Below are 26,160 nucleotides of genomic sequence, written 5' to 3'. Positions count from 1 at the left end.
ACTCCCACTCAGCCCCTTGTGTTGCATTCCAAGTGCCAGATGGCACTCAAGGCTTGAGAAGGAGCTGTGCCAGGCTCCCCTCCCTTTCTCTCCACCCTTCAATCTATGGAAAAGAGACAGAGAACCAGCACTGCCAGATTTCAGGCTGCCATGTTTGTACCAGCTTCTGTGGTCTTCAGCCCCAGTTGCGGTGGGATTGACGTGGGAGGTATTGGCACAACCCTGGAGCAAGGGGTGACAGGGAAGAGAGGACCTACTCTGAAGTTCCTCTCTGTGACCAGCCTTGTGTTGTAATTAACAACCAATGCCGAGGACACAGCCACTGCTTCCTCCATGCTCCCCTGGCCCTGTTTTCTTGTTTTCTTATTGAAAAATTTCTTGCTTGTCCAGGGTTGCTCACCAGCACTGGGTAACTGCCTGCAAAAGTAGTTACAGGTCTGCAGGTCTGAAGGTTTAGCAAGCTCCTCTTGGGCAGAACAAGTGTCCAGGCACTCTATATTGAAATGAGGAGGAGGAGGAGGGGGAAAACAGAGCAACTGCCCTAACCAGAAAGTGGGTCACAGAGGTTGTGGGCAGCAAAAACACCCTCTTTGTCAGTCCTGCTGGGAGCATGGGGTTTTGTTTGGACAGCAAAAGGAACTTGGGGAGGATGTGATCAGATTTTCCCAGCTTTTCTGCTTCAGATAGCTGCGTTAGCACAATGCCTGCTGCTTTTGGCTCAGAACTGGCTGGGCCCTTGAGTAATGCCTCCTTTCCTGGAGGGACTCTTGGCACTTTTTGCTGGCTCTTCTTGATACTCGGGGATGGGCATCTCCATTAGTACTGCCTCAGCTCCAAGGTCTCTGCTGTCGCTACTGTGTCACAGCAATCCCCACAGGTCCTGTCCCTGGAGCATGTAGTCTCCTCACTGCCAGGTTGCTGCTACTCATCCTTGGAGAAGATGAGGAAGACATGACCCTTAGTAGAGTCTGAGAGGAGACATGCACAAAAGATAAGAGATGCATCCTGCTGCAAGAGGCCAGGTCACGAGGGAGGTAGTTCATATAGAAACGCTGATCACCAAGATCCTCCTAAATTCTTGATGAATGGAGTGCTGTTGTGTCCTTGCCAAGGATGCCAGATGTGGCCAGCTTCCCTTGGCCATGCTGGCAACATTCTGCCCTGCCTTGCCCTGTCCACCTGGCTGCAGGGCTCTGTGACAGGGAGATATGGCATCTCCACTTGACCAACCTGGCAGCAGGCATGTGAGCCAAGTTGGGGTGTCATGTGGGAGAAGAGAGCTGGCTGCATATTTGGTTGGAGGAGGGAAAGTTTCTAGTTAGTGACTTCTATTCCTGTCTGCGCTTGTTGCAGACTTCATGACATTCAGAGCAGGTGTGAAGCTTTTCCCTTACCAGGCTGGGGATGAGAGTTAGTGGGAGGCTGTTTTCCAGCACTCTCATGGAGATGATCCATTGGTTTTGCATGGTCCCTTTTTTTTCCACAGGATGGTCCATGATTTTCATTTTAGCTTGTGACTCTGTGTCATTCCCTTCCCTGCCCCTATTTCCACCTCTCCTTGTTGTGCTGTATTTACATAAATCCAAGTGCTTGCAACAGTGCAAGTGCCCTAGAGAGATGTGAAGCAGGGTCAGGTCCTACAGCACAGGCAGTGCACTGTGAGATTTTGAAAATCCCAGAGGAGGCTGGGATTCATGCTTCCCTTATGTGGCCACCAGATAGCAGCTCAGAGGTCCATGTTCCTTGTTATGTCACTCCCTGGAGCCTGACCCACAGATGGAGAGGAGTGGGAGGGGGGTCAGCTGGGCTGGGGATGTGGGGGCATGTGGGTAAGGAGGCACATTTTCCATCTCTCAGACCCTTGGTGTTTCTCAGGAGCAGCTCCATATATCTGTGTCAAGAGCTGCAGGGCCTGGTGTAGGGCAACTTGCAGGAGCAGAAGGGGGCTGTGTTCACCCCATCACAGCAGAACAATGTCAGGGTAGTCGCTGTGGTGGGAGTTGGACACTGATGGGATAGGACAGCCTGGGAGCTTGTGTGCCAAGGGCTGCTGAGTTGACACTGTCCTTTGGTGCCCTCTTCCCAACCCAGTGGAGCCCAGCACTGTGGAGCTGAGGAGCTGCCAGCTGCCATCACTGTCCCTACTATGCCATCCTCTGTGACAGATCTGCTTCCTGCTGCTGCTCCCAGCTCCCGGGCACTCCCTGGCCTCACTGCAGGGGATGGGGGCTATGGCAGAGTCCCCTTAGTGCTCCCTCTCAGAGCTCGGCTGGTGAAAGCATCGTGCAGTGTGCTGGGGGGAGCTGGGTGCAGGCTGGCAGATGTGCCCCTCTGCAGGTCTGTGCCACTGCCCCCCTGAAAGTCTCTGCCGTGTCCGGCAGCATCACAGGTCACCTCAAGGAGAACACTGGGCTTCCCTCTTCTGCCCCACTGCTGCATCCATATTACACTGGCAAGGGGAGCTGGGCTGGCATGCTGGAGGCTCTGCCTGCAGATGCTGAGCCAAGCTGTCCGGAAACCCTACACTTGAGGACTTGTTCAAGGGTCAGAGATTTCTTGATGCCTGCAGGGTGCTTTCGAACCTGCAAGGAGCAACCTGGAGTGTTCCCAAGGACTGCTACAGTGCCAGCAATTTGCCAAGCCCAGCTGCTGCCTCTGTGCCTGGTCTGTCCCTGGGTTATGCCCTGTGGTGCTTCCTCTGGACCGGTGTAAAGCTTTCCATCCCTGATTCTAAGTCCAGCTGTCCCCCTCTACTGTAAGGCCTCTGGCTCTGCCTGCTAGGGCCAGTTCATCCTGCTCAGCTGCGATTTTTGGCTGCACTGCTTGGTGGGTCTCTCCTTCTTCCATCTCCCTGGCTGGGTGCCCAGGGTGATGCTGCTCCCCCAGGGCTGGGAACCCCAGCTGCAGAGCCCTCACTTGCTGTCTTTTCTACGAAGAAATGCCTGTGTGCGAGCTCCATGGCCCTCAGATGTGTACACGGAGGTCTCTTCTCCTAGATACTGCCTCTGTTAGGGAGGAGTGGTGCCTGTGGTGGGGACACCCCAGACACCCCAGCTCATGCTGCTGCTGCAGTGCTGCGAATCCAGCAATTCTTGGGTCACCCTTGGGGCAACCAGCTCCAGCAGGAAGCTCTCCTGGCTCTCTGGATGTCCAGTTTGTTCTAGGTGGGTCATTCCTGTGTTTCTAATGAGGCAGGGGAAGAAAATTAAAAGCCTAAATGAGTAAAGGGGAACCAGGCTGAGCCAGGAAACATCAGAAATGCCTCTGTCAACACTGCAGCTGAGGCAAGCAGGCAGGCAGCTTCTTAATTATTGATGATGCTTATAAATAAATGCTAGGGCAGGGAGACAGTTATAAGAGAGCAGAGGAGCCACTTCTGTGTGGGAGAGGGAACCTGAGAACTTGTTTGTTTTAAAGGTCATTTATTTTTGCCTGTTATCCCTTTTTTCTGTAAAACTTGGTGATATTTGAGTTGGTGGTTGTCTTCCCTGTGTGTCTTCTCGTACCTGCCTAACCTGGCCAGCCAGGAGGAGGAGAGAGGAAAGACACCTGTGAGGGCAGTGAGAGAATGAAGGGGGAGGGAGGGAGGAAGAGGGAGGAAACACTGTGTGGAATGTGGGACAAACAGGCAAACGAGGAGACAACTAAATTAGTAGAGCAGCAAATCCCAACCCGAGTGTAAATAATTTTTCACCATGTGAAAAGAAGGTCTACGTAGGCTCAGATTCATCTTCCTGTTCCTGGAGCTCAAGCCCAGGCAACTTCTGATGCAAAGCAAGAGGAAAGTGCGTGACATGAGGCTGGGCAAGGATTAGGAGATGCAAGGATCTTGGTTGGGGACTGCAATAGTAAGCCAGTGTCTGCTTAGCCTCAGGGACTTTTGTAGCAGGCTCAGGGTGGCGTGTTCCAGAAAAACCAGACTATCTGATGGCAATTATTCTGGGATAGGGATCCCACAGCCAGCTGAAAACATAGGAAAGGTTTTGGGTTAGGATTTTGGACTGGAATTACACCAGTACTTTGAGACTGACAGCCCCCACAGGAGTCTTAAGTGATTGTGCATGGTAGGACTTTACAACTTGGTCTGAAGCCCTCCTGCTTACAAAAAGTGAACACACAGGCACTGGGTGCAATACAGACTCGGGCACAATGGAGCTCCTTCTAGTCTACACTATAGCAGACTCTACAGGGTCAATCTTCCATCCCCTCCCAGTCTCAAGGGAGCCACTACATGTGGTGGGGAGCAGCACACCAGTGCCTGGGGCTGGTCATGGGTATAGCTTTGGTCACAGCTTTGCTCATCTTTCCACTGGAGCCATGGTTACACACCTGCAGGATGAGCAGCTCTGCAGTGCATGGGGGATGCAGTAATATATGGCTCTCTGGAAGCAGACTAGGTAACACCATGACAGCCTCACTGCATTCTCTCTGCGCTGACACCCTGGACCCCACAGCCACCTTCCAGGAACCCAGAATGACATCAATCAATCAAACAATCAATCAATCAAAATTCAGCTCTCAATGGACTGCTGCTCCCAGTCAGGAGGGTGGGCTCAGTAGCAGGGTGCTCCTGATGACAGTTGGGATGGTGATGGGGAGGAGATATAAGGGGAAGCAGAAGCATTCTTCCAGCCCTGTGGGTTCACCAGGTGCTTTCTGGAGGAGAGAGGAGCTTTGGGTTGCAGCTGAGGAAGTCACGCCTCTGCAAGCGGTGTGGAAATGCCAGCTGCAGTCCAGGCTGAGGAGCTGAATGCAAAGTGCAAGTGCTCTCACACAAGGAACACACTTCACTGGGTGTGAAGGGCACTCGGCAAAGGTGGACTGCTGGGATTCCCCAGGAAATGTCTCTCCTTGGGCGCTTGGCATGCTGCTGTGGATAGCATTCTCCTGCACTGGAAACTTCTCTTCCCCAAAAATGGTCCCCAGAAGCTGGGGACCCAGAGCTGGAGGGCTGATCCAGCTATGGTTCCTACCCAGCCCATGCTGCCTGTCCCATAGCTGAACCAGCACAGAACCTCTAGCACAGAACCATTTCTCTCCTTTCCCAAGCATCTGGGATGTAGGTGAGCAGCAGCACCAGCTTGACATAGCCCTGAGCTGCTCCCGAGGGAGGGGAAGTCTCACCTCACCATGGCTGCTGAGCCTATGGTTCCCCTCCACAGCCTTGTGTGTGCTGTGCAGCAGCTGCCCACAAATGGGTGTCAGCTACTGCAGAAACAGGGAGCCTGTGGTGAAGGCAAAGTGAGGGTGGGAGCCTGCAACTGTAACCCAGAATCCCAGACATGTGGATGCTTGGATTCCTGGATTACATGGGTACATGTGTGATGTGACCAGTTCAGTGCACACTGTCACTATGCATGTAGAATCACAGAATCATAACAGTTGGGGTTGGGAAGAACCTTTAAAGGTCACCTCTGCTTCCCTGCCCCTGAGGCTCTCTCCCTCCCTGTGGGGCTCAGCTTGGACATGCTATATTATGTTCAGTGTCTCTGGGAGATGGCTCAGCATCAGATCTGATGGACAAAGCCCCACAGCTTTTGAGCCTATGTCTCAGCATGCTTTTAACATCCTCTACATAGCTCAGGTCTGCTACTACCACAAAAATCCCAGGACCTTCCTGAAGTGAGTCCTATGACACCCAAGGTGCAGCATGTCAAGGCCCTGCAGCAGCCTGTCCCAAGGCTTGGGGTGGCGGGGGTGCCTAGGGAGAGCTGAGCTTCTCCCAGACACTCTGTGCCAGCTTGCAATCTGCAGCCCAGGCTACAGGGAGTGAAGCTCCTGGAGCCAAGTGTGTGAGAAGAGACACGCAAGTACTTTCTGCTCCCCTTTTGCCAATATCAGGTAGTTGCTTGGGGTTGATGCTGGCAAGACCTTGCATTGCAGGTTCCTTAAGGGACCTCAGGGTCCATCTGGCCTTATGAAGGTATTGCCAACCTGACAGCACCAGCTCACAGCAAAAATCCCATCATCTTTTAATTAGTTTCCCACTTCCTGCCATCCCTTCTGCGTGCATGTGTTTGGAGGTGCAAATATATGCCCAGGATATTGATCACACCTTAGATCTTTGATCTTTGTAAGGGAATGTAGGCTGCAATTTTGGCCAGAGAACTCTATTTCAAACTTGTGTTTCATTTCCCAAAGCCTTCCCAGCTAAGCATTGCCTGACCTGCTGCTGCATGCCAGGCACAAATGTTGCACCTGCTGTAGCTGCAGCACAGTATGTGAATGTCTTGTCCTCCTGCAGCAGGGAAAGAGGAGGATGGGATGTAAGTCTGCACACTAGGACTTCACCAGGATAATGACAGGAAATGCACTCTCCTAGAATCAGCAGCCTGGCATGGCTGCAGCACAAACTCCAGCATTTCTACTGCAGTGACCCACTTTACCAGCCTGAGGTGATATGGGCACCATGGATGACTCCACAGAATCACTCTTTGGTAGGATAAGATCCATTTTCTCCTTCAATTCCAGAACACTTTTAGTGCTACTGCACTTACAAGATCAGGATTTGGTTATGCTGTGACATCATTGATTCTTGTAAGCTCAGAAAGGATATGAGAAATACTGAATTTCATGACTATAAAAGCCAAGAGCAGGAAAGGAGGAGGAACAAAACAGGGTTCCCAAGACAGCCCCAGAAGAGACAGAAGAGCACCACTGCAGCAGCTGCAGCCCTGCTTACAGACCAGGTGGTTCTTAAGGTTTATAGGAAGGTGGTGCAGGAGATGCAGCAGCCCTGGGTGCGGTGGGTGCTGGGGCTGCTGCCCTAGGAACAGAGAGTCATTTTCCCATGGAACACAGGAAGTGCCAAGGCATCAGGTCTTTGCTGCTCACTCACCTCACAGTGCTGAGTCCAACAGCTCCTGCAGTAGAGATGGATCTGCTTCCAAGAGCTCTTAAGAGCCACCGCTCTGTGGTACCTCTAGCAGCAACACTTAATTTTCCACAGGAGTGGTGTCGGGCTCAGTAAAGGCATTACCTGGAAGGGCAGTACCTAGACCTCTGCCTTTTAAGAAGCTGGGCAAAAGTCTATGAGGTCAGTGGCTTTTAAGCTAATAATCAAGCCAAAGCAGGTTAATTCTATAAGGCTGCTGCTGGCAAGCTCAGGCTCTGCTTTTGGAGCATCATGCAGATGCTCAGGAGCAGCTCAAGCCAGCATTCCTTTCCTCCTCCTCACACCTACTCTCCAACACCAAGAGGAGACATCATCTCCTGTAGCAGCTATCAATAAAGTAACATAGCAGCACCCCAGGAAAGTACTTTCCCAGTAACGCAGAACACCCCTTCCCATCCCCACCTGGTGCTGCTGGGGGTCTAAGTGAAACACAGGAATTGTGCAAATCTGGGCACTGATGCTGCTTTCAGCTGATGGCATGAACCATCCTCTGGGACTCCACACACCCTCTCTAGCACCCTACCAGCCTTGTCACAAGGGCCCTGAAGCACTGGGCTAGGTGTTCCAGCTCTCCCCAGTGCTCAGATGTAGGGATGTTAGGAGCACCAGTAGCACCTCTGCACCCAGAAATAGAAAGAACTTTGAGAAGGCACCAAGCTGCTGTGCTACAGTGGAATGCAGAATGGGCCTGGGATGAGCAGCAACCTGCCCTACTGGAAGTGATGAAAGAACAGGGCCTATGCAGATCTCTGATGGCTGAACTCTTGGCAGCAGGGGCAAATGTGCGAGACCTTGGCTCACAGATCCCTTTGCAATAAGCCCTGCCTTAAACTTCCTGGCTGGAAGCAGCATTTACTAAACCAAAGGCTTAAGGTCTGCAATCTTTGTGTAGCTGTCAGTGATTTGGGTGAGGAGGACCACTTTAGAGTCTAGGAACACCACCAGCCTCTAAAGGCTCCCCATTATTTCTGCCTCTGAGTCCTGGCACTTTCCAATGCAAAACCAGTTGCTGGCACTTTGCAAAGATGAGTAGGAGCCACATTACACCATAGGGACTACATATGAGATTTTGGCCTGGACAACCACTGGGATATGGAAGAAAACCCCTTTTCTGCTAATAATGCTCTCCAAGGTCCACATACCCTTTTCTCCTGAGATACGCTGTTCACTGAAGAGAAGGGAAATGAGGCTCTGCTCACAGCAGCTACTCCCCCTCCCTCAGGCACAGTTAAGTGGGAAGCCTCTCATTCAGACACAGCCATTCCCCACTACATCCTCTTCACTAATCTATACCTATGTGACAGCCATATCCTGTTACCCATCCATCAGCATCACTGTGCTTCTACCCCTCCTCTCTCTCTCCCCAAAAGCAGGCAGCTACTGGTCCTCCATCTCCCTTCACATCCGCCTTGCTTCAGCAGGCAACCCTACCTGCTGGTGAAATTCATCTGTGTCAGGCTGCTCTTGCTGCTCACAGGTGAGAACCTGCTTGTATCACTGTCCTGTTGCACTTTTGCCTCAGCTACCATTTATGATTTCCATTTAGGTCAATACTGTATCTAAAATAGCTATGCTTTGGCCAGGAGCTCTCAACATCACTCTAACACTGAAATCTGAAATGTCTTTATGAATTGAATTTGCTGGGTCCAGCACTGCTTGTGAAAAATAACCAGTTTATGAGACCTGCTCACCTCAGGACAAAGCACAGCACAGTCCTGCTGCAGGGACTTCCAGGCTGCAACACAGCAACAGCTTCCATTCTCACAACTCATTATATCAGTGCTGGTTTTCAGGTATGAGCCAGTAAGAAGCCAGAAGGAAGGACTTGCAAGGGACTGGCAGGAAGAAACAGAGCTAAGAACATTTGCCCAAAGCAAAGAGGCAGAGAGGGGGACAATTTTATTCCCTCAGTGCTGAGGACTGGCTTCTGCACTACCCACCGCATAGCCTAACAAGCCTGAGCCCACAAGCAAGATTGAGATTTCTCCAATTTCTAAACTAGAGTAGCATTTTTAATCAGAGGGGTGTCCTGAGTTCTGAAGTAGAAAAGAACTGCTTAGACAAGAGTATGTGCTGACTTCTGGAGCTGCAGGGGCAGAACAAACCCCTCTGCCAGAGAAGAAACAAAAAGACGCAGGTAACAAGAAACATCAGGTTATTGGACACTCTCTACCCTTTAATGGCTTTAAGATAACAGTGCCAACTCCCCAGATTCTCACAAAATCTCACAAAATCTCTGTGCTGGTCTTGTGGCAAGATCTGCACTGTTCCATGAGAAGCAAGATCTGCTGTTGCTTTCCAAGGCTCCATCCCCATATGCTCGTGCTGTATACAGGCAGCATCATTCTGTCAGCAGGGTCTCTGCTGATCCTGGATGGTCAGAAGTCAAGTGCTTCAAGTGCTCCAAGGCAGTGGCTGCAGCAATGTTCAGCTGCTAATCCTTTCAGATGAGCAGAGTATATGCTTGGTATCAAGTGTCCAGCTGGGTGCATACAGCTGTTCTGGCACTAAGCATCACAGTTTGCTCTGAGCAAACTCCAGTGCAGTAGTCAGGGCTCCCTGCATGCCTTTGGCATTTCCACTGCCCTTAGCTACGATGGGAGAGCCTCCTGCTTTCCCTTCCATCTTCGTACAGACAGCCACAGCCCAGTCAGCAGCAGAGAACACAGGATGGCAGTTCTGGGGAAGAGACACAGGCAAGTTATTTTTACCGTGGGGCAGCCTGCAGTCTATGAATAAAGAAAGGTAACAGCATCCTCTCCTCACTCAGCCTGAGGTAGTCATGACTGTGAAAATCACAAAGGCTGAGCTTACATGTTAACGCTGTGTCTTGCCCCTGGGCAAACACAGCCTGGAGGATCTAGGGATATCTGTGCCCAGCAGAGACTGAAAGCACATCTGGTCCCAGTACAGTCCTCTCAGGTCCTGCCCCTGTGTGATTAACTACCAACACTGGGCACAACTCCAGGAAAAGCCTGAAGCAGGACCTGCTGAGCAGTGGGTCCAATCCCCCTTGGCAGGCAGGGTCCCCTTGTCTGTATCATGGTTCTGTTTACCTTGGACACCTGACAGGCACAGAGCACCTCACCCGAAGCTTGAGGGCTGAGCAGCAAGACTGATGTGCCAGGCGACTTGTCACACAGCTGGTTCACTACTTTCATTAGGATCTAGGAGAGGCAGGGAGAAGAGAGGTCAGTCAACAGCAAAGGAGACGAGCAACTCCCTCTTACTGTTTGCAGCACCTGAGGTACCATTGCGCCAAGAAACAATGTGGATTACTCACAGAGAGGGAATCAACTGGGACAGTATCAATGATGACAGGCTGGTTGCAGTATTTTACTAGCAAGATTTGTGCCACCTTCTCAGCCTGGAGAGAGAAAAACACAGCACTTTGAAGGGCTACAGGTGGCACAGGGTGGGTTGGATGGGGCTATATCCATGAAATATATACACAAAGGGAATGCAAGCGCTGCTCTGTGGGACAGACAGGAGATGTTTGATAGCAGAAGTCAAAGTAAGACTAGCAGACTGAAATCTCCATGTGGAGACAGCCCTCCTTCCTCAAATACAAGCAGAGATGAACCCCTGTCAAAAGTGGAATAGAGTGACTCATTCAGTCTCCAGACTCTCTCCTAGACTTAAAAAGTGCCACATTTTTCAGGAAGGCTTCTGTGGCAAGATGCTCCTACTCTAAGGAAGGGATAGTTCTTCCTGAGATCTCTGAGTCACCAGTAAGTATTTCTAACCTGCTTTCAATGTAAATTGTCAGAACACAAATACATGTGGGAAGCTCAGCAAGATCCATGTAGCTGGAAGAAAGACTATCCTGTCACTGTCTGACTGTACGAGTTTGTTAAGCCCGCTGTGAGAACCATCTCATCTTCTCCATGCATAAAAAAGGTGATGCCCAGTGCCTATTGGTGTTGGCCAGAAATGCTGGTATAGGGCTCTCTGTTCTCACAGGCAGGGAGCCATGGAAATTCTGCAAGTGCTAAGAGCCCAGCCAGTCATTCTCTGCATTTTAAACAATGGCCAGTGAAATCAACCCAACACAGTGCTTGTGCTGCACTGTGCATGATTGTACGGGCTTTCTTCTGCCTTCTGACGCCCTAGTGACTGAGTGGCTATGAAGTGTGACAGAGAAACCAGGTCCACTGGTGTGTGCTACAGCTGGCTGCAAGTCTGTGCTGCTGCCTCTGTACCTGCTGCAGCTCCAGTTTCTTGACAGCTGTGTTGGCTGTTCGCTGTAGTACTTTCAGGATGGTCTGTAGTTCTCTTCTTTGCCACTGGGGCATTGCAGCACTGGCCACCACCTGCAAGACAATTTGCTCTGTAAGAACATTAAACTACCCCTAGACATAAAGTGCTAGTTCTCTGGAAGGTCAGGCTAGAGCATGGCCTCTTCCCAGACCCTGCTTTAACCCATGTGATCAGGGCAGTCAGTCACTGTGCTGAGCAGCTTTCTCTTTTCAGCTGCCATCTGCAACACAGCCACCTGGACGCTGGCAAAAATCCTTATGACCAAAGAAGCAACAGCAGGTAGCAACCTGCCCTTGCTACTGACCACGGTAAGATGTGAACTTGATAGGGAAAAAGTCATGTGTCTCATGTGCCCATGCTGGGCTCTTTCTGTACAGGAGTGTAATCCTTACTTTGGTCAACTGGCCCACTTCTTTGGAGAGGTTCTGCATCTCAGGAATAGAGGTGATCCTCTGCTTCATTCGTAGGGAGACAGAGTCCACTTCCATAGCCAAGCACTGGCCTACTTCCCGGGCCTGCAGAGATGGAAGGAATGCCTGCTTCATATGCAGCAATAGAAACCATCCACAGGGATGAAGAAAGTGGGGAGACAGCAGGGTCATGAACACTGAAATGCTGCTCAGAATCCAGTAAGGAGACACAGATGGTTTAGGAATGACTGTTACTGCAAGACTCTGAAATACAAGATTCCTCTCTAGATTTGCAACCAACACTAGATGGTCACACTTAGGCAGACCAAGCTGTCGAGCTTTAAGTGGTATTTATGGTTGAAATTCATGTTTACTCAAAAATTTGCACCAAAATCATCAGGATTTCATTGAGGAAAAACTGGGGAGCTCTGTGGAACATCTCAGAAATCTTTTTCCATTAGCAAATGCAATCTTGAAACTGCTGACTGAAGAAACAAGAGAAACACTAACATTAAAAGAAACCTCATCAGCTGTTCAAGCATATTTCCCGAGTTTATCCTGATATATTTCTTATTGTTTTCACCAACAATGCTACTATTAATAATTTTTTAAAAAGCTATTACAAGCTTTTTTTCACCAGTGCCAATCCTTATGGTTTGGAGTATTTCCTCCCTGCCAGATCTCTGTGGCCAGGATGGTCCTGCAAGACCATCTGCAGGACAGCAGAGGACTGCTCTGCCTAGCTAGGACACACAACCCTCATTTCAAGTAATTCTCTCAGACCTGCAGTCTCCTTTGTCTCATTAACACTTACACAGAGCTCCTCTCAGGAGCTCTCCAGGTTGGCACTTCCAGCAAAGCATGCAGTTCTGCCCTGCAGCTTTTTGTTCTTCTGCATGAAGAAAAGCCTCTCTGGGACATAGATGCACAAGGGAATGGCCAACCAAAAAGTAACAGATTTGCACGTGTGGGCTTTGCCTTTAGTCTTTCCAATTCCAGTGACTATGAGTCATTCTCCTCTGACATCAGCCTTAAAGGAAGAGGGAAGGCTTATGGGGCACCTGACACTTCCAAATACTCAAAGGACAGTGATCTCATGAACACAATAGTAGGTTACTTACTTACACAGAACGAGCTAGACCAGAATCACAGTTTAGCAGGAAAAAGACTAAATAAAGGAAGCAAAAGGGCCATAAGAATGAGGCCAAAACCCTTTAATCATAAAGTGCAAATCCAGCTGTGATAGGCAGGAGCCAAAATCAATGTACAAAGAATTACATCTTAAAATATCTACTGGGGGATTGAAATTCATAGACCAGGGGCTACCTGATATTTTGTGCAAGTTTTTATCTTGGAAACTAGTGTCTGAAGGGAGAAAATAAGGTCAAGGAGACAGAGAACTAGGATGAGAGGAAAAGGGTGTACAGCAAGGTACAGTAGCAGAGCTGAGTCCAAGGCTGAAGCAAGATGCCAGATGAGGCACAGCAGGGAGGCTCCAACCAAAGCAGTGGGGATCTAATTGTCTATGAGGAACCTATAAAGTTTGGTCCTTCTGGCACTGCCTTGACATGGCAGAAATCTCAGTTCCCTCTTTCTTACCTCTTTGGCTCGTTCTCCTGTCACTGCAATGACACGGCTAATCCCTTTGACAAGCTGACGTTCACTGATGATGGCCAGATCTTCCACAGATCCTGTTTGGAGAAGGTGCCTAAAATGTCAGCAGAGAACAGGAAAGAAAGCGAGTTGCTCTTTGCAAACAGAAATCAGGAACCCTGCTTTCTTTTTCGAAAACTCTAGAATCTAGCAGCCATTTCCTAATCCTAATCCCAATACCTTGAATCCTTTCCCATCCCTAAAATCCTGATGGTACCCTATGGAGAGGGTGCACAGCAGGCTGGCAGTCCGACAAAAGAGTCAACAGAAAGAAGAAGCCAGCAGGACTCCTGTGTGTCCATTACATGAAGAGAAAGAAGATAAAGGTAAAAGAAAACAAAAAACATCTGTGCTGCAAAAAACACCATGGAAAAACAGGATTTATCTGCATTTTTGATTTTTGGGGATGCTTTCTCAAAATAGTGCTTCCACCAATGGACTTGAGGGCTGTGATAATGGCCAATGGGAGGGGGTGCACTTTGGGGTCAGAAGGGTATAAAAACACTATGTATGAGCACAGTAAAAAAACTTGGATAAAGTTTCTTAAGGATCTGCTTTGTGACATGTCTGCTCTGACAGTGACAGTACCCTGTAAGGCAAGAGACAGAAGAGTTGGGGCTACTCCAGAGGAACCTCTGTGCTACTTGCCCAGCAGGCTCCAGTCAAACAGTGCAGCAAAGTTGTGTCCTTCTTTGCTCTCCTTCAGCAGTGAGATGAATTGGCATTTTTCGCTTTTACTCATCTGCTACTCCACCACTCTCTTGTCAGGCCAGCTCACTGCCTGACCAGTAGACTCCAGAGAAAGGATAGTTGTGCAGTCTCCCGACACTGACAACCTCCCTTTTCCTTCTTGTTTATTCGAGGCTGGATAGGAAAAACTATGGTGTCTTGTTATCACAGTTCTGTTACCACAAGTAATCATTCTAGACATCGTCATAAGAATTCATCATCTCTTCTCCCATGCAGTTTCTTGTCCCTCTACTCCCACAAGAAGATCTCATGGCTAGAAAATTGCTCATTTTCAGCTCTATCTGCTCTAAGGCCAGTTTGTTCTGTTTTTTGTTTTTTGGTTTTCTTTTTTGGTGTCAGCACTGTCCTAAGATTGATTAACTTTTCTTCTACTCTCATTACTACTAAAAGCAGATGAGGGTGAAGATAATTAAAATAATCAGAGTAGTCTCAAGTTCTCACAGCTGAATTGGAGTCTCCAGCCCTTCTGCAACCCCAAAGGCAAAGCACCACAACCCTGATGTTACAGGTCACACACACCTTTCCCATACTCTGCTGGCGCTCTGTGGCTTCCAGGTTGGTTTCAGACTATGAAGTAAGGAAAGATGCTGTGCATTTCATTAAAGTTTGCTCACCCTGGAACTTCAAAAGCTTTGTAACTAGTCCATCCTATCCTCACAATATTTTTCCAGTAAGGAAACTTAATTTCACAGGGACAGGGAGGTGAGCGTGTAGTGATGCTTCTACCTCAGCCACCAGTGCCCACAAACATGCCTTCTAGCTGCAAGTAAAAGTCACTTACGTCCCACAGCAGAGCTCCACAGAGGTCTGCACTACAGCCTTGGAGTCACAGGTCAGCACATTCTCCACAGGGACACCCAAGGACACTATCCTCACTGGATCAGGATACCCCTGACAGAGGAGACAGGGATCAGCAGCTAACAACATGGTTATTCAGGGGCGCTTACAGACTAATTCCATGGCTTCAGGTGTCTGCCTCATTTCCCCCTATTCTAGAACAGCCGCTGAGTCAGGGGTGGCACTACTTCTCCCCCACAACCAGCCACCAATGGGGAGAAAGAAATAATTGGTAACACAACAGGCTTTTGGTGCACAGGCATAAAGAGAAAGCCTGTGCATCACCAGTCTCCATGTTTTACAAGTTTCCTGAGATCTCATCTCTGTCCTATTTTCCCTTCTGAGTTCTGGGAGACAATTCCCTTGCAGAAACATGTTGTGTCAACATCTTGTGTCCCAGATGATTCCTTCTGAAGGAGAAGGCTCATGAAGATGTGTTCTGCCATCCTGTCATACCTCATCCACTGCACGAAGTCCCTGAACTCTTCTTGCCAGTGTGAGGGGGACTTCAGCCATATGCACCACCTCATTTTTTTGGATCAGATCCTGGACCACTTGCTCTACTTGCTGCAGCTGCTCCACAGTCACATGGCCCTGAGGAAGCAAATCAGCCACGTTCAGGAAAAACCTCCTGAGAAGTACAAAACGAAGGAAGGGAGAACGGGGGCACAGCCACCAGATGACTCAGCTTGGGCATAACACTCTTCCCCTGCATCTCATCTTCTCTGCTTGTAAAAGGGAACTGTGAACATCATGGCACTCCCACCTTCTCTTCCTATGAGAGAGAAGGATTTTTGATGCAAGAGCATCAGCCAAAGTCTTCAAAGGAGATTCTGGAATGAGTGACAGATTACCAGGGCCAGCACTCAGCCTGACCCAAAGCTTCACAAATGCTCTCACCTGAATGTCCAGTACTGATATCAGATATGTGCCACAGCCAAGCACTATCTCTCAAAGACTCCTTTACACTATTTTGTATCAGTCTCATGACCACTGGCCTTGCTAAGGGTCCCTCCCCTTCTGACCCCCATTCATCCCTCAGCAAGCCCTGCTCAGGGTCAGGTTAATGCAAAAGGACCAAGCTTCATTACTCAGATAAAATGTGGCTTGTCTCTGAAGGAGTGATTATGCGGAGAGGGGAAAAATCCCTGGAGAGAAGAGCTGTACTGGTAAGTTGGTACTGCTGAGAACTAGTAAACTGGATTTCAGAGTCACCTTGGTATCAAAGTCAAAGCGCAGCCGCTCTGCTGTCACATGGGAGCCCCGCTGCTCGGTGCTGTCACCCAGGACACGTCGGAGTGCAAAGTTCAGCAGGTGAGTGGCGGTGTGGTTTGTCATGCAGGCCAGGCGCTGCGCCTGAAAGCATACACCAGTTAGCAGGGAGTGCTGGTTCTCCACAGCTCAGGGGAGCAGGGGGTAGCATGAAGAGATAAGGAAAAGGCTGCGTGTGAGGGAGGTGACAGGAGAAGATGGAGGAAAAACAATGGGTAGTACAGCTGTCAGATGAGTTATGTGACAGGGCAGATCTAACTCCTTTTTTCACGGGATAATCTTTGTAAAACAATAAAGGGCAGGCTGGATACTTTTGGACAGACCAACGACTCATAAAAATTACAGAGTCAGTTGTGATATTTCCTTCCCACTGCACATTATGATGAAGAACGGTCTCAAGAATACAAGGGACAAAGATCTGCTGTGCCCAAGTTACTGAGGACATCACAAGGAAAAGATTAAGAGCACTAAGTTATCACCTCATCCACAAAGAGCTGCAGCTGGTCGCCAGCACGCAGGGTTTCCACAGCAGTGACCTCATGGATCACATAGCCACCACAGAGATGAACTGACTCTACAGGGAAGAGTACATCCTGAGCAAAGAGATAGAAAAATGAGTTAGGACACAGGGAAGATCCAAATACCTGTGCTAAGTACCTGCCTGACCCAACTGGGAAACACATATCCCATCAATCCCTAAAACACAGAGATGGGGTGGGAAAAGCAGAGAGAAGCTTACTGCAAACCAAAGTGTCTTAGACCTTGCCTGTACCCAGCCACTCACTATGTATGTTGAGGCTGCCAGCTTGCAGTGGAGGGGCAGTAACACCATCCATGCTGACAAATTTTCTTAACAAGTATGCTCATCCAAGAGAAAATGAACAGCATCTCCCAAGGCACTTGTCTCTGGCATCCAAAGTACCATTTCTGCCTGGGATGGCAACAAAACTGTAACACCACTTTAGCTTGGGGAGAAGTGCTGAGCAAGGCACTGTAATACTCTGAAAGGGTAAAAAGGCCCAGGGGTGGCAAGAGCTGGAAATGGGGAAAGGAGAAAAGGCTGCACCCTGTGTAACTTCCCAGGACAGGGTCAAAGCTCTCCCTTTGGCAAGGCTGAGGGGACATGCTACAGAATTGGAGGTCCTCCCTGATGCTCTTAGGAGGAATAAGAGTTTTTGCACTGGGTCTCAGGTTGGGCAGCACTTGCAGCTGTCCAGGATTGACCAGAGAGAAGTTACTCAGTTCACAGACTCTCTGATCAGTGACTTACTTCTCTCAGCATTACAACCCCAGCTGGCAAGAACACAGCATATTGAAGGAAGACCTGACTAAAATCTTCCTCAGCAAGATGAAATTGCAAAGGGCTGTGAGAGGCAACCAGAGTAGCAAGAATGCCCTTGTGAAGTTACTGCTGATTTTGCTTTACCCCACCGACTCTGATGCTAAGCCAAGGGAATTGTCAAGAGTCATCAGCTTGCAAATTAACACAGTAGAACAACCCATCACTTGGGGAATTCAACTCAGAACCCATGGAAGCCTTGGGTTAGGCAGCAACCTTACCTGCTGTCCTAAAGGTATCATGTAGCCTTGGTCAGAGTCTTGCCCTCCCTGCTCTGCATAGAAGTTAGTCCTGTCCAAGATGACACCACAGCGCTGCCCTGCCCCAACCTCGTTATGGAGAGACTGATCTCTGTACAGCATCAGGACAGTGGCCTGGCATGGACTGAATTCTGTCAGGGGGAAGAAGACAGCAGCAGTTAGTGCATATAGCCTGTCAGATTGCAACAGGAAAGGAGGGATCAATTCCCCATGCCAACCCTGCCAACACCTGGGCTATACTGAAAGCTGGCACTTTGCCTTGGTAGGAAAGGAACAGCTACTGGCAGAAAGGACAAAGAACCGGAACTAAGTCACTTCTCACCTAATGACAGAACTGCTGAGTAGCAGCTAAGCAGGCAGGGACACCCAATCTGGCTCCCCATGAGCCTGGTACAAGAAAAAGTGGCACAGACACATCTGCATCTTGCTACACTGCAAGCCTGGCAAACCTGACTGAAGGTGTTATCTTATGAAGATGTTGTGGATAGGGGATAGCAGGGATGTCACCTTCCTGGATGCAGCAACCTTCTAACATGCTCTCCAGTAGGCTCCTTGTACCCAAACCTGGGCACTATGGACAAGTGGACCATAAGGTGTGAGTGTAATTGGCTAGGCAGAGGGCCCCAGGGAGAATTGTTCAGTAGTTCAACGTTCAACTGATATTCAGCTACTAGTAAAGCTACTTGGTAGCTGATAAAAGGGACAACACCACTTAACATCTTCATTAATGACTATCTATGACAAAATGGGATGTACCCATATCCCACTTAATTGGCAGGGACTGGCTGATACACTGAAGAACTGGACTGTTTTTTGAAGGCATCTGTACAGTCTACACAAATGAACTGACAGAAATCTTAGGTTTTCAGGAGCAATTTGAACACAAGCCAGCAGGGTGCCCTTGCAGCAAGGAAGACTGCCTGCCTGCTGAGCTGTGTGAACACAAATATAGCCAGCAGGTCAAAGAAAGAGGTTATTCATCTCTATTTAGCATTTGGGAGAGTACATCTAGACTAGAGTACAGCAAATTCTGGCTGTATTTAAAGAAAAAAACCTTTACACACTGAGAGTGATAAAGAACACAAAACAAATAGGCTGTGAGATTTTTGTCCCTGAAGATACTGAAAACTTAAATGGACATGGTTCTGAGCAAAATGATCCAACTGCGAAACTGGTGTTAATTTTAACAAGAAATTGGACATCCAGAGATCCCCTTCAACCCAAATTTTTCCATGATTCAGAAGCTGAGAAGGTGAGACAGTTCTAGCTTGGAGATTTCAGCCCATGTCACTGCTAGGCTTTTTTCCTCTGTTGTGCTCTTGCTGTAGTATATATAGCTTTAACTGCCTCACTTTCTGCTTAGCATGGGCTGCCACCAGCACACTGGGTAAAAGGGAGTTGCTGTACACAGCCATCTCTAATTGTCTGTGACAGCCATACCACCTCTTGCTCTCTGCGGCTTATCTTCATGCCTTCCATAGAGCATCAGCAACCTCAGTTACCGCAGATGACAAAAGGCCTGCGCTGGCACCTAGTGGTCTGCCACGGAGATAGCAGGGGCATGGTTTCACACAACTACCTAAAACCTTTGTGTAATTATGCTTCTTTCTCCCAAGTGCACACACCCAGAAGCCTAATTGCTTGAGACAGACTTACCTCTAGAAGAAATCAACAGTCACCTAGTGGTGCCAACCCAGAGCTCGTTACCAGCCCAGAGCCTTCCTAGGAGCTAAGGAAAGCACCCATTTGGGATGAAGTGGGTAGGGGAAAAAGATGTGGCAGCAAGGTGGACAGGTTTAGACCATGAAGTACCCGTCGTGCATGCATGGGGTTAGGCAGCAAAAGCAGCCAACGTGAGGGACTCCAGTGGAGCTTGCTTTGCAGGTGGGCCAGCCACTCACCATACTGCCCGTGCTGTCCCAGTGTGTAGGCGTACTTCGGAGAGTCATCAGTAGCAGGCACGTTGCTGCTCTGCAGCCAAGCCAGCGAATGCACATCCAGGTGGGTGTTTGTGTTCCCTGGCTGTTCTGCCTGTGGGCCACCAGCCTTCCGCTGCAGCAAAGGCACAGTTAGATTGGAGATCCTTGGGGCAAGCGAACAGGTAACTGGAGCTATAAGGCTAGGAATAATTTCTTCCACCTTCATGGAAAAGGGTTGTTCAGATCCAGGCTGATGTAGGCTACTGCTAACTAACCCCATCCCTTCAAACCTTACAAGCACTGAGTATCACTCTGTGCTAGCCTTGAGTAAGACCATACCAACTTAACAGGCACATCCCTCCTGGCACAGCTTGCTGTGTACCTGTGAAGCTTCCAGGCCATTAAAGCTAATGAGAGCAAGGCCTCAAACCAATTACCACACTCAGGAGTGCGGTAATTGCAAACTGGTGGGTGGGCATTGCAAATATTTCAGCACTACAGAGATCAAGGAGATTTTGTAAACTCTTCATAAATAATTTGCTGCTTGAGCTGTCTAAGCTGGTTCTACTTTGTGTGAGAAGTTAGACTACATGACTAACAGAGGACTGTCCTTACCTATATAAATATTTTATAACCTTCACACCAGCAACAGTCAGCATCATAAAATACCTGAAGAAAAATCACCAACCAATACTTCAGTTCCACATTCAGAAACAAGGGGATTGTGATGACTCTGCTATCTCAGACTCACTTCCCCATCAGCGAGGGGGCATGTAGCCCTGTGGTGCTCTGAAGAGTCTCAGCAGTGAAAGAGATCCTGCTTCCATGTTCACAAGAGACAGGTAAGGCTTTGAATTATTCTGACAAAGCAGGTCCCCCTTTTACCTTCGCATCTTCCAGAGCAAGTTCGTTAAAAGCAGTGGAATCCAAACTGATTCCCTTCTCTTCAAGCATCAAGTCAATCAGATCCAGAGGGAATCCCAAACTCCCATAAAGAGACCAGGCTACTTCAGCTGTAAGACAAAAAGAAGGACAAGAACTCTGTGTGAACACAGAAAGCAAAGGCAATCTCAAGATTTGTCTGGATGGGACCAATCTAGTGTGCTTTGGTAACTGGATCCACCTGTATTGTGTGCAACTGTATGTTAATGGGGAAGAGAAGCCGTGGAGTTGTTCTTGTATGGGACTGAGTATTAGTATTTCTACACAGCCCCATTCCTGCTAAAATTCAGTGCAGCACATCTAGACAGGCAGTGCACTGGTTGGATCCTGTGCTACTCCTTGCAGCTGTGTCTTATAAGGACCTTGCTGATAAGTCAATAAAACAGCTTGCCTGGTGCCTACTTTGTTGTGAGGATGAAGTACTAGAAAACAACTGCAATCTGGAGAAAGGAACATCTGCTCCTCTGTCTGGGGCTAGACAGTCACAGGAAATGCAGGGGAGGCAACCATCCACCAGTTTTGACTGCAATGCTTATGAGGACCTAAAGCAAAATGTCTCTAAGTGCAGCTTGTCAGAGGAGGGATGCTCACCTGGGAAATTTGTGGAGGGCTCCATCTGTTGCACTGTCCGCTCAATGATGCGCCTCCCACGCTCCAGGGAGGACAGAAACACGGCCTCGTTCTCATTGATGATATCCTTGATCTGCCCAAGGATCAGAAGGGTTAGCCACAACATTTCAGGGTGTTCCCCAGCTCAGCTCAGCCCTGCTCAGTCAGCTCAAAGCATATCAACCAGCCTTTTTGTTCTGCACGTATCCATCACAACATGGCTCCAATGCACTATTGAACAGTGCCAAAGTCATTGTGCCTCCTGTCACCATTCCCGTCAAGGAAATATTGACCATCCACATGGGGAAGCTTTAGGCTGGCAAATGTTCCCTATTGGGTATTAATATCTGTGACCCAATTACAACTGTACATCTGGAGCAGCCAGAGAAGTTGCTGTCAGTGGAAGCAAGCTGGGACTAGTCTTAAATCATCACTCCACTTCAGACAAAGGGTACCTGGGTGAGGACAGGCTGTACTTGCACTCAACCAAAAAAGCTATTGTAGCTTTTTTAGAGCAACAGCCACCTTACACAGGACATGCAGTCCCTGCTAAGGACCTAGTGGAGCTCCCACATGGAAATCTGCCAGATACTTCTTGTGCCCAGCACATCTCGGCCCACCCACAAGAACATGGTTATAGGGGAGGCTATGCAAATTCCTTCAGCTAAGTCCCAAGGGCAGGCTGATTTCTGGCCCTGAGAGCAGTGCCTCACAAAGATAATGAGGCAGGAGGATTCCACGTTGCTCACCTGGTTAGCATTTCTTGTCAGCTCTGGATAAGCATCTCCCTGTGGAAGTGAGCATCAGTTAGTGAAAACATCCTCAGAAAGATGCAGGGGGTCTCAGAGCATGCCACAAACATTACAGAGGTTACTTGCATACACTTATGTGCTGACTTTACCACTGATGTCACTAGGTCCCCTCCCTCCCATCACAAGTGATATGGGGACAAGAGGTTTTTAATGCTGGAATGTACAGCATCAGGTACAATTTCCTGGAGCTCCTGGAGATTTCTGACAGTGTGTGGAAAAGGGATATGTGTGATGATCTTTTTTGCCCAAGACAGCAGTTTTACTCACCAGCACTTCCACTACAGTAGGCACCAGGGAGGCCAGGAGCCCAGGTGGAGCCTGTAGAATTTCGGAGCAAAAGCGTACAGCCCTGCGCAGGATCCGACGCAGCACCAATCTGAAAACAGGGCAGGACTCCTCAGGCAGCCTTTTGAGCATCCCTGCCCAGCTTCAACATCCCCCAGCTCCTCTGGTCTGATTCATCAACACAGGCCAGCTGCTCCCAACATTCTACACCCATCCAAGGGGAAGTCTGCAGATTGGAAGCACTTCCCAGCTCTCCTCTTCCTGCCTACCCAAAAGCTCATGAACACCCTATCTGGGGCCCACATCAGAACCTCTTCCCTGGCTGTTCATATTCCTTTCTAGACCTAATTTCCTCCACCCCATACCATTTCCTTATGTCCTTACTCTGCTCCAGAGAAGCCTGGGTAAATGCCATCAGTAATGCAGACGCACAAGGTGCGCACGTGATCTGCCACCACGCGGTAGGCCATGTTCACACGCCCAACATCAGCATCCCCAATCAAACCCTGGTATCTGGGTGCCCTGCAGCCCTAAAAGAGAAAGCAGAGAGAAAAATCAGCAGAAAGTAAAGGCTGCAGAAGAAGTTCCAATGCAAGAGGCAGCCAGCCTGACATAATGTTTTTCAACTACCTCTGAACCTCATGCACCTAAGATGTACTCATTAAATCCTTCCACAGCACTATAGACCAAGACTAATACAGGTCAGCCAGCGCCCTGGCACTGAGTAGCTTAAGACACTTTGAAGGAAAAATGAATCAGCAGCGCTGATATTCCAGCAGATTTCCAGCCTGGAATTCCCTCTTTTTTCTAGAGCACTGCATTGGACCTGGCAGGACATAACCTCCTGTCTCAAGAGTCTGCTCATCAGCATTCAGAGAAGGCTGTACTATGCTACCCAGCAAGCAATCTTTGTTCATGGAGCTTTTGTTGAACTGTGACTCTGAGCAGAAGCACCATCACCTTGTGAATGGCATCCAAGATGGGAGTGAAGAGATCTGTGTCATAGTTGGAGCGTTTGTTCTGCAGAACTGTCACCAGCCTTTCCAGACCCATTCCTGTATCCACATGGTGCTGTGGCAAGGGAAGGAGATTCCCCTCAACCTCTCTGTCAGCCAGGCAGGAAAAATAAAAGGCAAAAGAAAAGCAAGAATCAGTTCACATGCAAAAATAAGGAACACGTGACTCAAAGAGAATGGGAAAGTGACATGGATAGAAACAGCAGGTGACTCAGCACAAGGAAGCTCAGGGACAAGAGTGACAGCAGCCTGCCTTGGCCCTGTCAGGCAGCCAGGATCTGACCATCACATAGTAAAGATAGGCTGCAATGTAAGGAAAAAGGCCTTCCCTAAAAGGGCCAAAGGCCTTCTCCTCCTTCTCCAGGCTGCTGCTGACCTCAAGAGATCTCTGGAAGGCAGCATTAAGGGAGAATTGGCAGTGAAGGTTGAAGAAGACAGGGAAATAAAGCAAAAGGGACCAAGAGTCATGCTGGACAAATCTCCATAGCTTCTCTCTTTCTCCTGGTATTGCCACCTTCTGGAAAACAGTGGTATGTCTGAGAATATACACGATTTTGAAGTCAGGCTAGGGGGAAAGGCTCTGGAGTTCAGAAGAGATGCTTGGTACCTGCTGTACTGCATGAAGACCAAGTTCCAGATCTCCACTACATCAGGGCTGCCCTGGTTCACCAGTGCTGCAGCATTTCTGCCACCACCCACATGGTCGTAGTGGATCTCTGTGCAGGGACCACAGGGACCTGTGTCCCCCATCTCCCAGAAGTTATCCTTCAGTGGGAAAGGAAGCACGTGACTGGCAGGAACCCTGGAAAGGCAAACAACAGAGGTGGCAGTGCTGTGGAGCACTTGCTCTTTGGAGCAGAGACAAGACCTGAACACCATCAGTGGCATAGAGTTTGCTGACTTGGGTTCAAAGCCTACATACAGCCTGGAACAAGCTCTCAAAGCACAGCAGTGCTCTCTGCAATGGCTGCACCCTCTCACTGAAGCAGCCGTCACTCACTTTCAGAGAACGTACTCTCACGATGGAGAGGAAGCAAAGGATTGAAGATCCTGTACACACTTCATCCAGGCCAGCCAGTTTTAGGCACATACCCACCATCACTGATGCTATCTGAGAATGAACCAGAAGTTCAAGAGACCCAGTAAGCTCAGAGCCCAGCTGACCTTTAACAGCCCAAAGAAACCAGAAACAAAATGAGTTTAAAACGGTCTCTGGTCCCTACAGCTGACCAACTAAAGAGCAAATGCAGAACTGTGGAAAGTGAAATGCCAGCACCTGCTGCTCAGAACCTCTTGTCTAACACACTTACCCCAGGCGGAGCCACACATCCCTGCACTCCTCATCTGCGCTCAGCCCCAGGGAGGGGTCTCCACCAAAATAGGTGACGTAGAGATGATCTCTGGGGATCTCATAGACCTCTGTCAAAAGCTCCCATGCCATGCTACATGCCTCCACCTGAGCAGGTAGGGAAATAAATGAAGCACAGTAATTCAGGAAGGGTCTTTAGAATGGGAGTCAAACAACAAAGAAGTTAATTTCAGCTGTTTCTCTCCCTTTCTAATTTTCACATGTATTGCAAAGAGCAGGATGAAGGTCAGAAGAGTGAGACAGCTAACTTCTGCCAGTGGAAAACTGATATTCCTAAAATGTGAGACCTTCAGCATGACGTGCATCTATGTGCTTACCGGCAGAGTTACATGAATTATTTTCTTCCCAAATAAAAAATGTATTCACCACCTAAAAAACCTAACATCCTTTATTCCTCCTCCCTTTTCAAACTTTCTAGTAATAATCACTGAATGAACTACTAACCTCTTTTTACCATATTAAGTGGTCAACACTGGCATTCTCACAGAGAACTTTGATTTTTATATCTTGGCCACAGCTTTGACAGGCTGAGTACATTAAGAGTCTGCAGGACACATTCAGTGACAGAGCCCATGAGCTGACCACCTCTGTTCCAGGCCACAGAGCTCCCAGAAATGAATCTGGATCTTACCAAAACGCCTTCTGCACATGGTCCCATGGCACTACAGCGCAGCTCCGAAAGAAAGGCTATGTTTTCCCCTAGGAAGGGTTCACTCCTATCACCTCACCTTAAAGTAATCCCCGAAGGACCAATTGCCCAGCATCTCGAAGAACGTGTGATGGTAAGTATCTCGGCCCACATCCTCCAGATCGTTGTGCTTCCCTCCCGCACGCACACACTTCTGGCTGTTCACCACCCTCCTGTGCTGGGCCAGCTCGCTCCGGGGGTGCACCGTGCCCAGGAAAACGGGCTTGAACTGGAAATGAGAGACACCCGCTACGGACAGATGCCACCCAGCGCAGGGGCCTGCGCCTCGGGCTCCTGAAACACAGAAAGGGTCAGGCTGGGACCATAGTGGGTCACTGCTTAAGCAAGTTCGTTTTAGAACACACGGCACAGGACTGTATTCAGACAGTTCTTAACTATCGCCAGCGAGATACTCCCACAGCGGGCACTACGAGAGGCATCCCGGAGGCAGCCCAAAGCAACGCCGGAGATCTCCTTAGTAGGGGACACCCCAAGCCGGCCGCGCTCCTCTGGAGACGCGGAAGCGCCGGTGAGCCGGAGGAGGTGAGATGCGGGAGCGGGGAGAGCACCTGGTTCATGCCCGCGTTGACGAAGAGGAGGCGCGGGTCGCCGCGGGGCCGCACGGGGGCCGAGGGCAGGCGGCGGTGGCCGTGGCGCTCTTCGAAGAAACGCAGGAAGGCGGCGCGGACCTGCCCCGCCGACGGGCAGGCGGCACCACCGCGGCGGGAGCTACAGCGCCAGCGGCACGGCACCACCAGCAGCAGCCGCCGCCCCAGGCGGGCGGCCGCAGCCATGGCGCCCCACGATGGACGGCGGACGGCGGCTCCGGGGCGCCCGGAAGGGG

At 49.4% G+C, this 26,160-nt stretch overlaps 1 protein-coding gene across 1 annotated transcript; it reads right to left on the bottom strand.

The window, feature by feature from the left end:
- Nucleotides 1–9,045: 9,045 nt before the first annotated feature.
- Nucleotides 9,046–26,125, bottom strand: AARS2 (alanyl-tRNA synthetase 2, mitochondrial). Its single transcript, XM_005530616.3, has 22 exons — nt 25,886–26,125; nt 25,357–25,545; nt 24,570–24,715; nt 23,867–24,061; nt 23,204–23,348; nt 22,628–22,773; nt 22,226–22,334; nt 21,896–21,934; nt 21,129–21,240; nt 20,481–20,608; nt 19,578–19,728; nt 17,638–17,807; nt 16,557–16,670; nt 16,021–16,161; nt 15,262–15,399; nt 14,750–14,859; nt 13,165–13,273; nt 11,548–11,670; nt 11,098–11,208; nt 10,179–10,262; nt 9,952–10,062; nt 9,046–9,574 (listed from the first exon to the last, which is right to left on the bottom strand). The coding sequence occupies exons 1-22, from the start codon at nt 26,108–26,110 to the stop codon at nt 9,410–9,412; spliced, it is 2,961 nt and encodes a 986-aa protein (XP_005530673.2). The 5' UTR covers nt 26,111–26,125; the 3' UTR covers nt 9,046–9,409.
- Nucleotides 26,126–26,160: the final 35 nt, after the last annotated feature.

Source organism: Pseudopodoces humilis, chromosome 3 (genome assembly GCF_049639895.1).
Source record: "Pseudopodoces humilis isolate 2021_Gansu_Grassland_sample_001 chromosome 3, ASM4963989v1, whole genome shotgun sequence".
Classification (NCBI taxonomy): domain Eukaryota; kingdom Metazoa; phylum Chordata; class Aves; order Passeriformes; family Paridae; genus Pseudopodoces; species Pseudopodoces humilis.
This window is presented reverse-complemented; position numbering and strand designations above follow the sequence as displayed.

What these genes read in the sequence shown, in the direction of transcription:
- AARS2 (XM_005530616.3), bottom strand. Translation starts at nt 26,110, where the DNA reads ATGGCTGCGGCCGCCCGCCTGGGGCGGCGGCTGCTGCTGGTGGTGCCG. An exon ending in CCAGGCTTCTCTGGAGCAGA is followed by an intron (nt 22,335 to 22,627) that starts GTAAGGACATAA and finishes CCCTGTTTTCAG; the next exon opens with ATTGGTGCTGCGTCGGATCC. An exon ending in CAGGAGAACGAGCCAAAGAG is followed by an intron (nt 11,671 to 13,164) that starts GTAAGAAAGAGG and finishes CCATCTCTGCAG; the next exon opens with GCCCGGGAAGTAGGCCAGTG.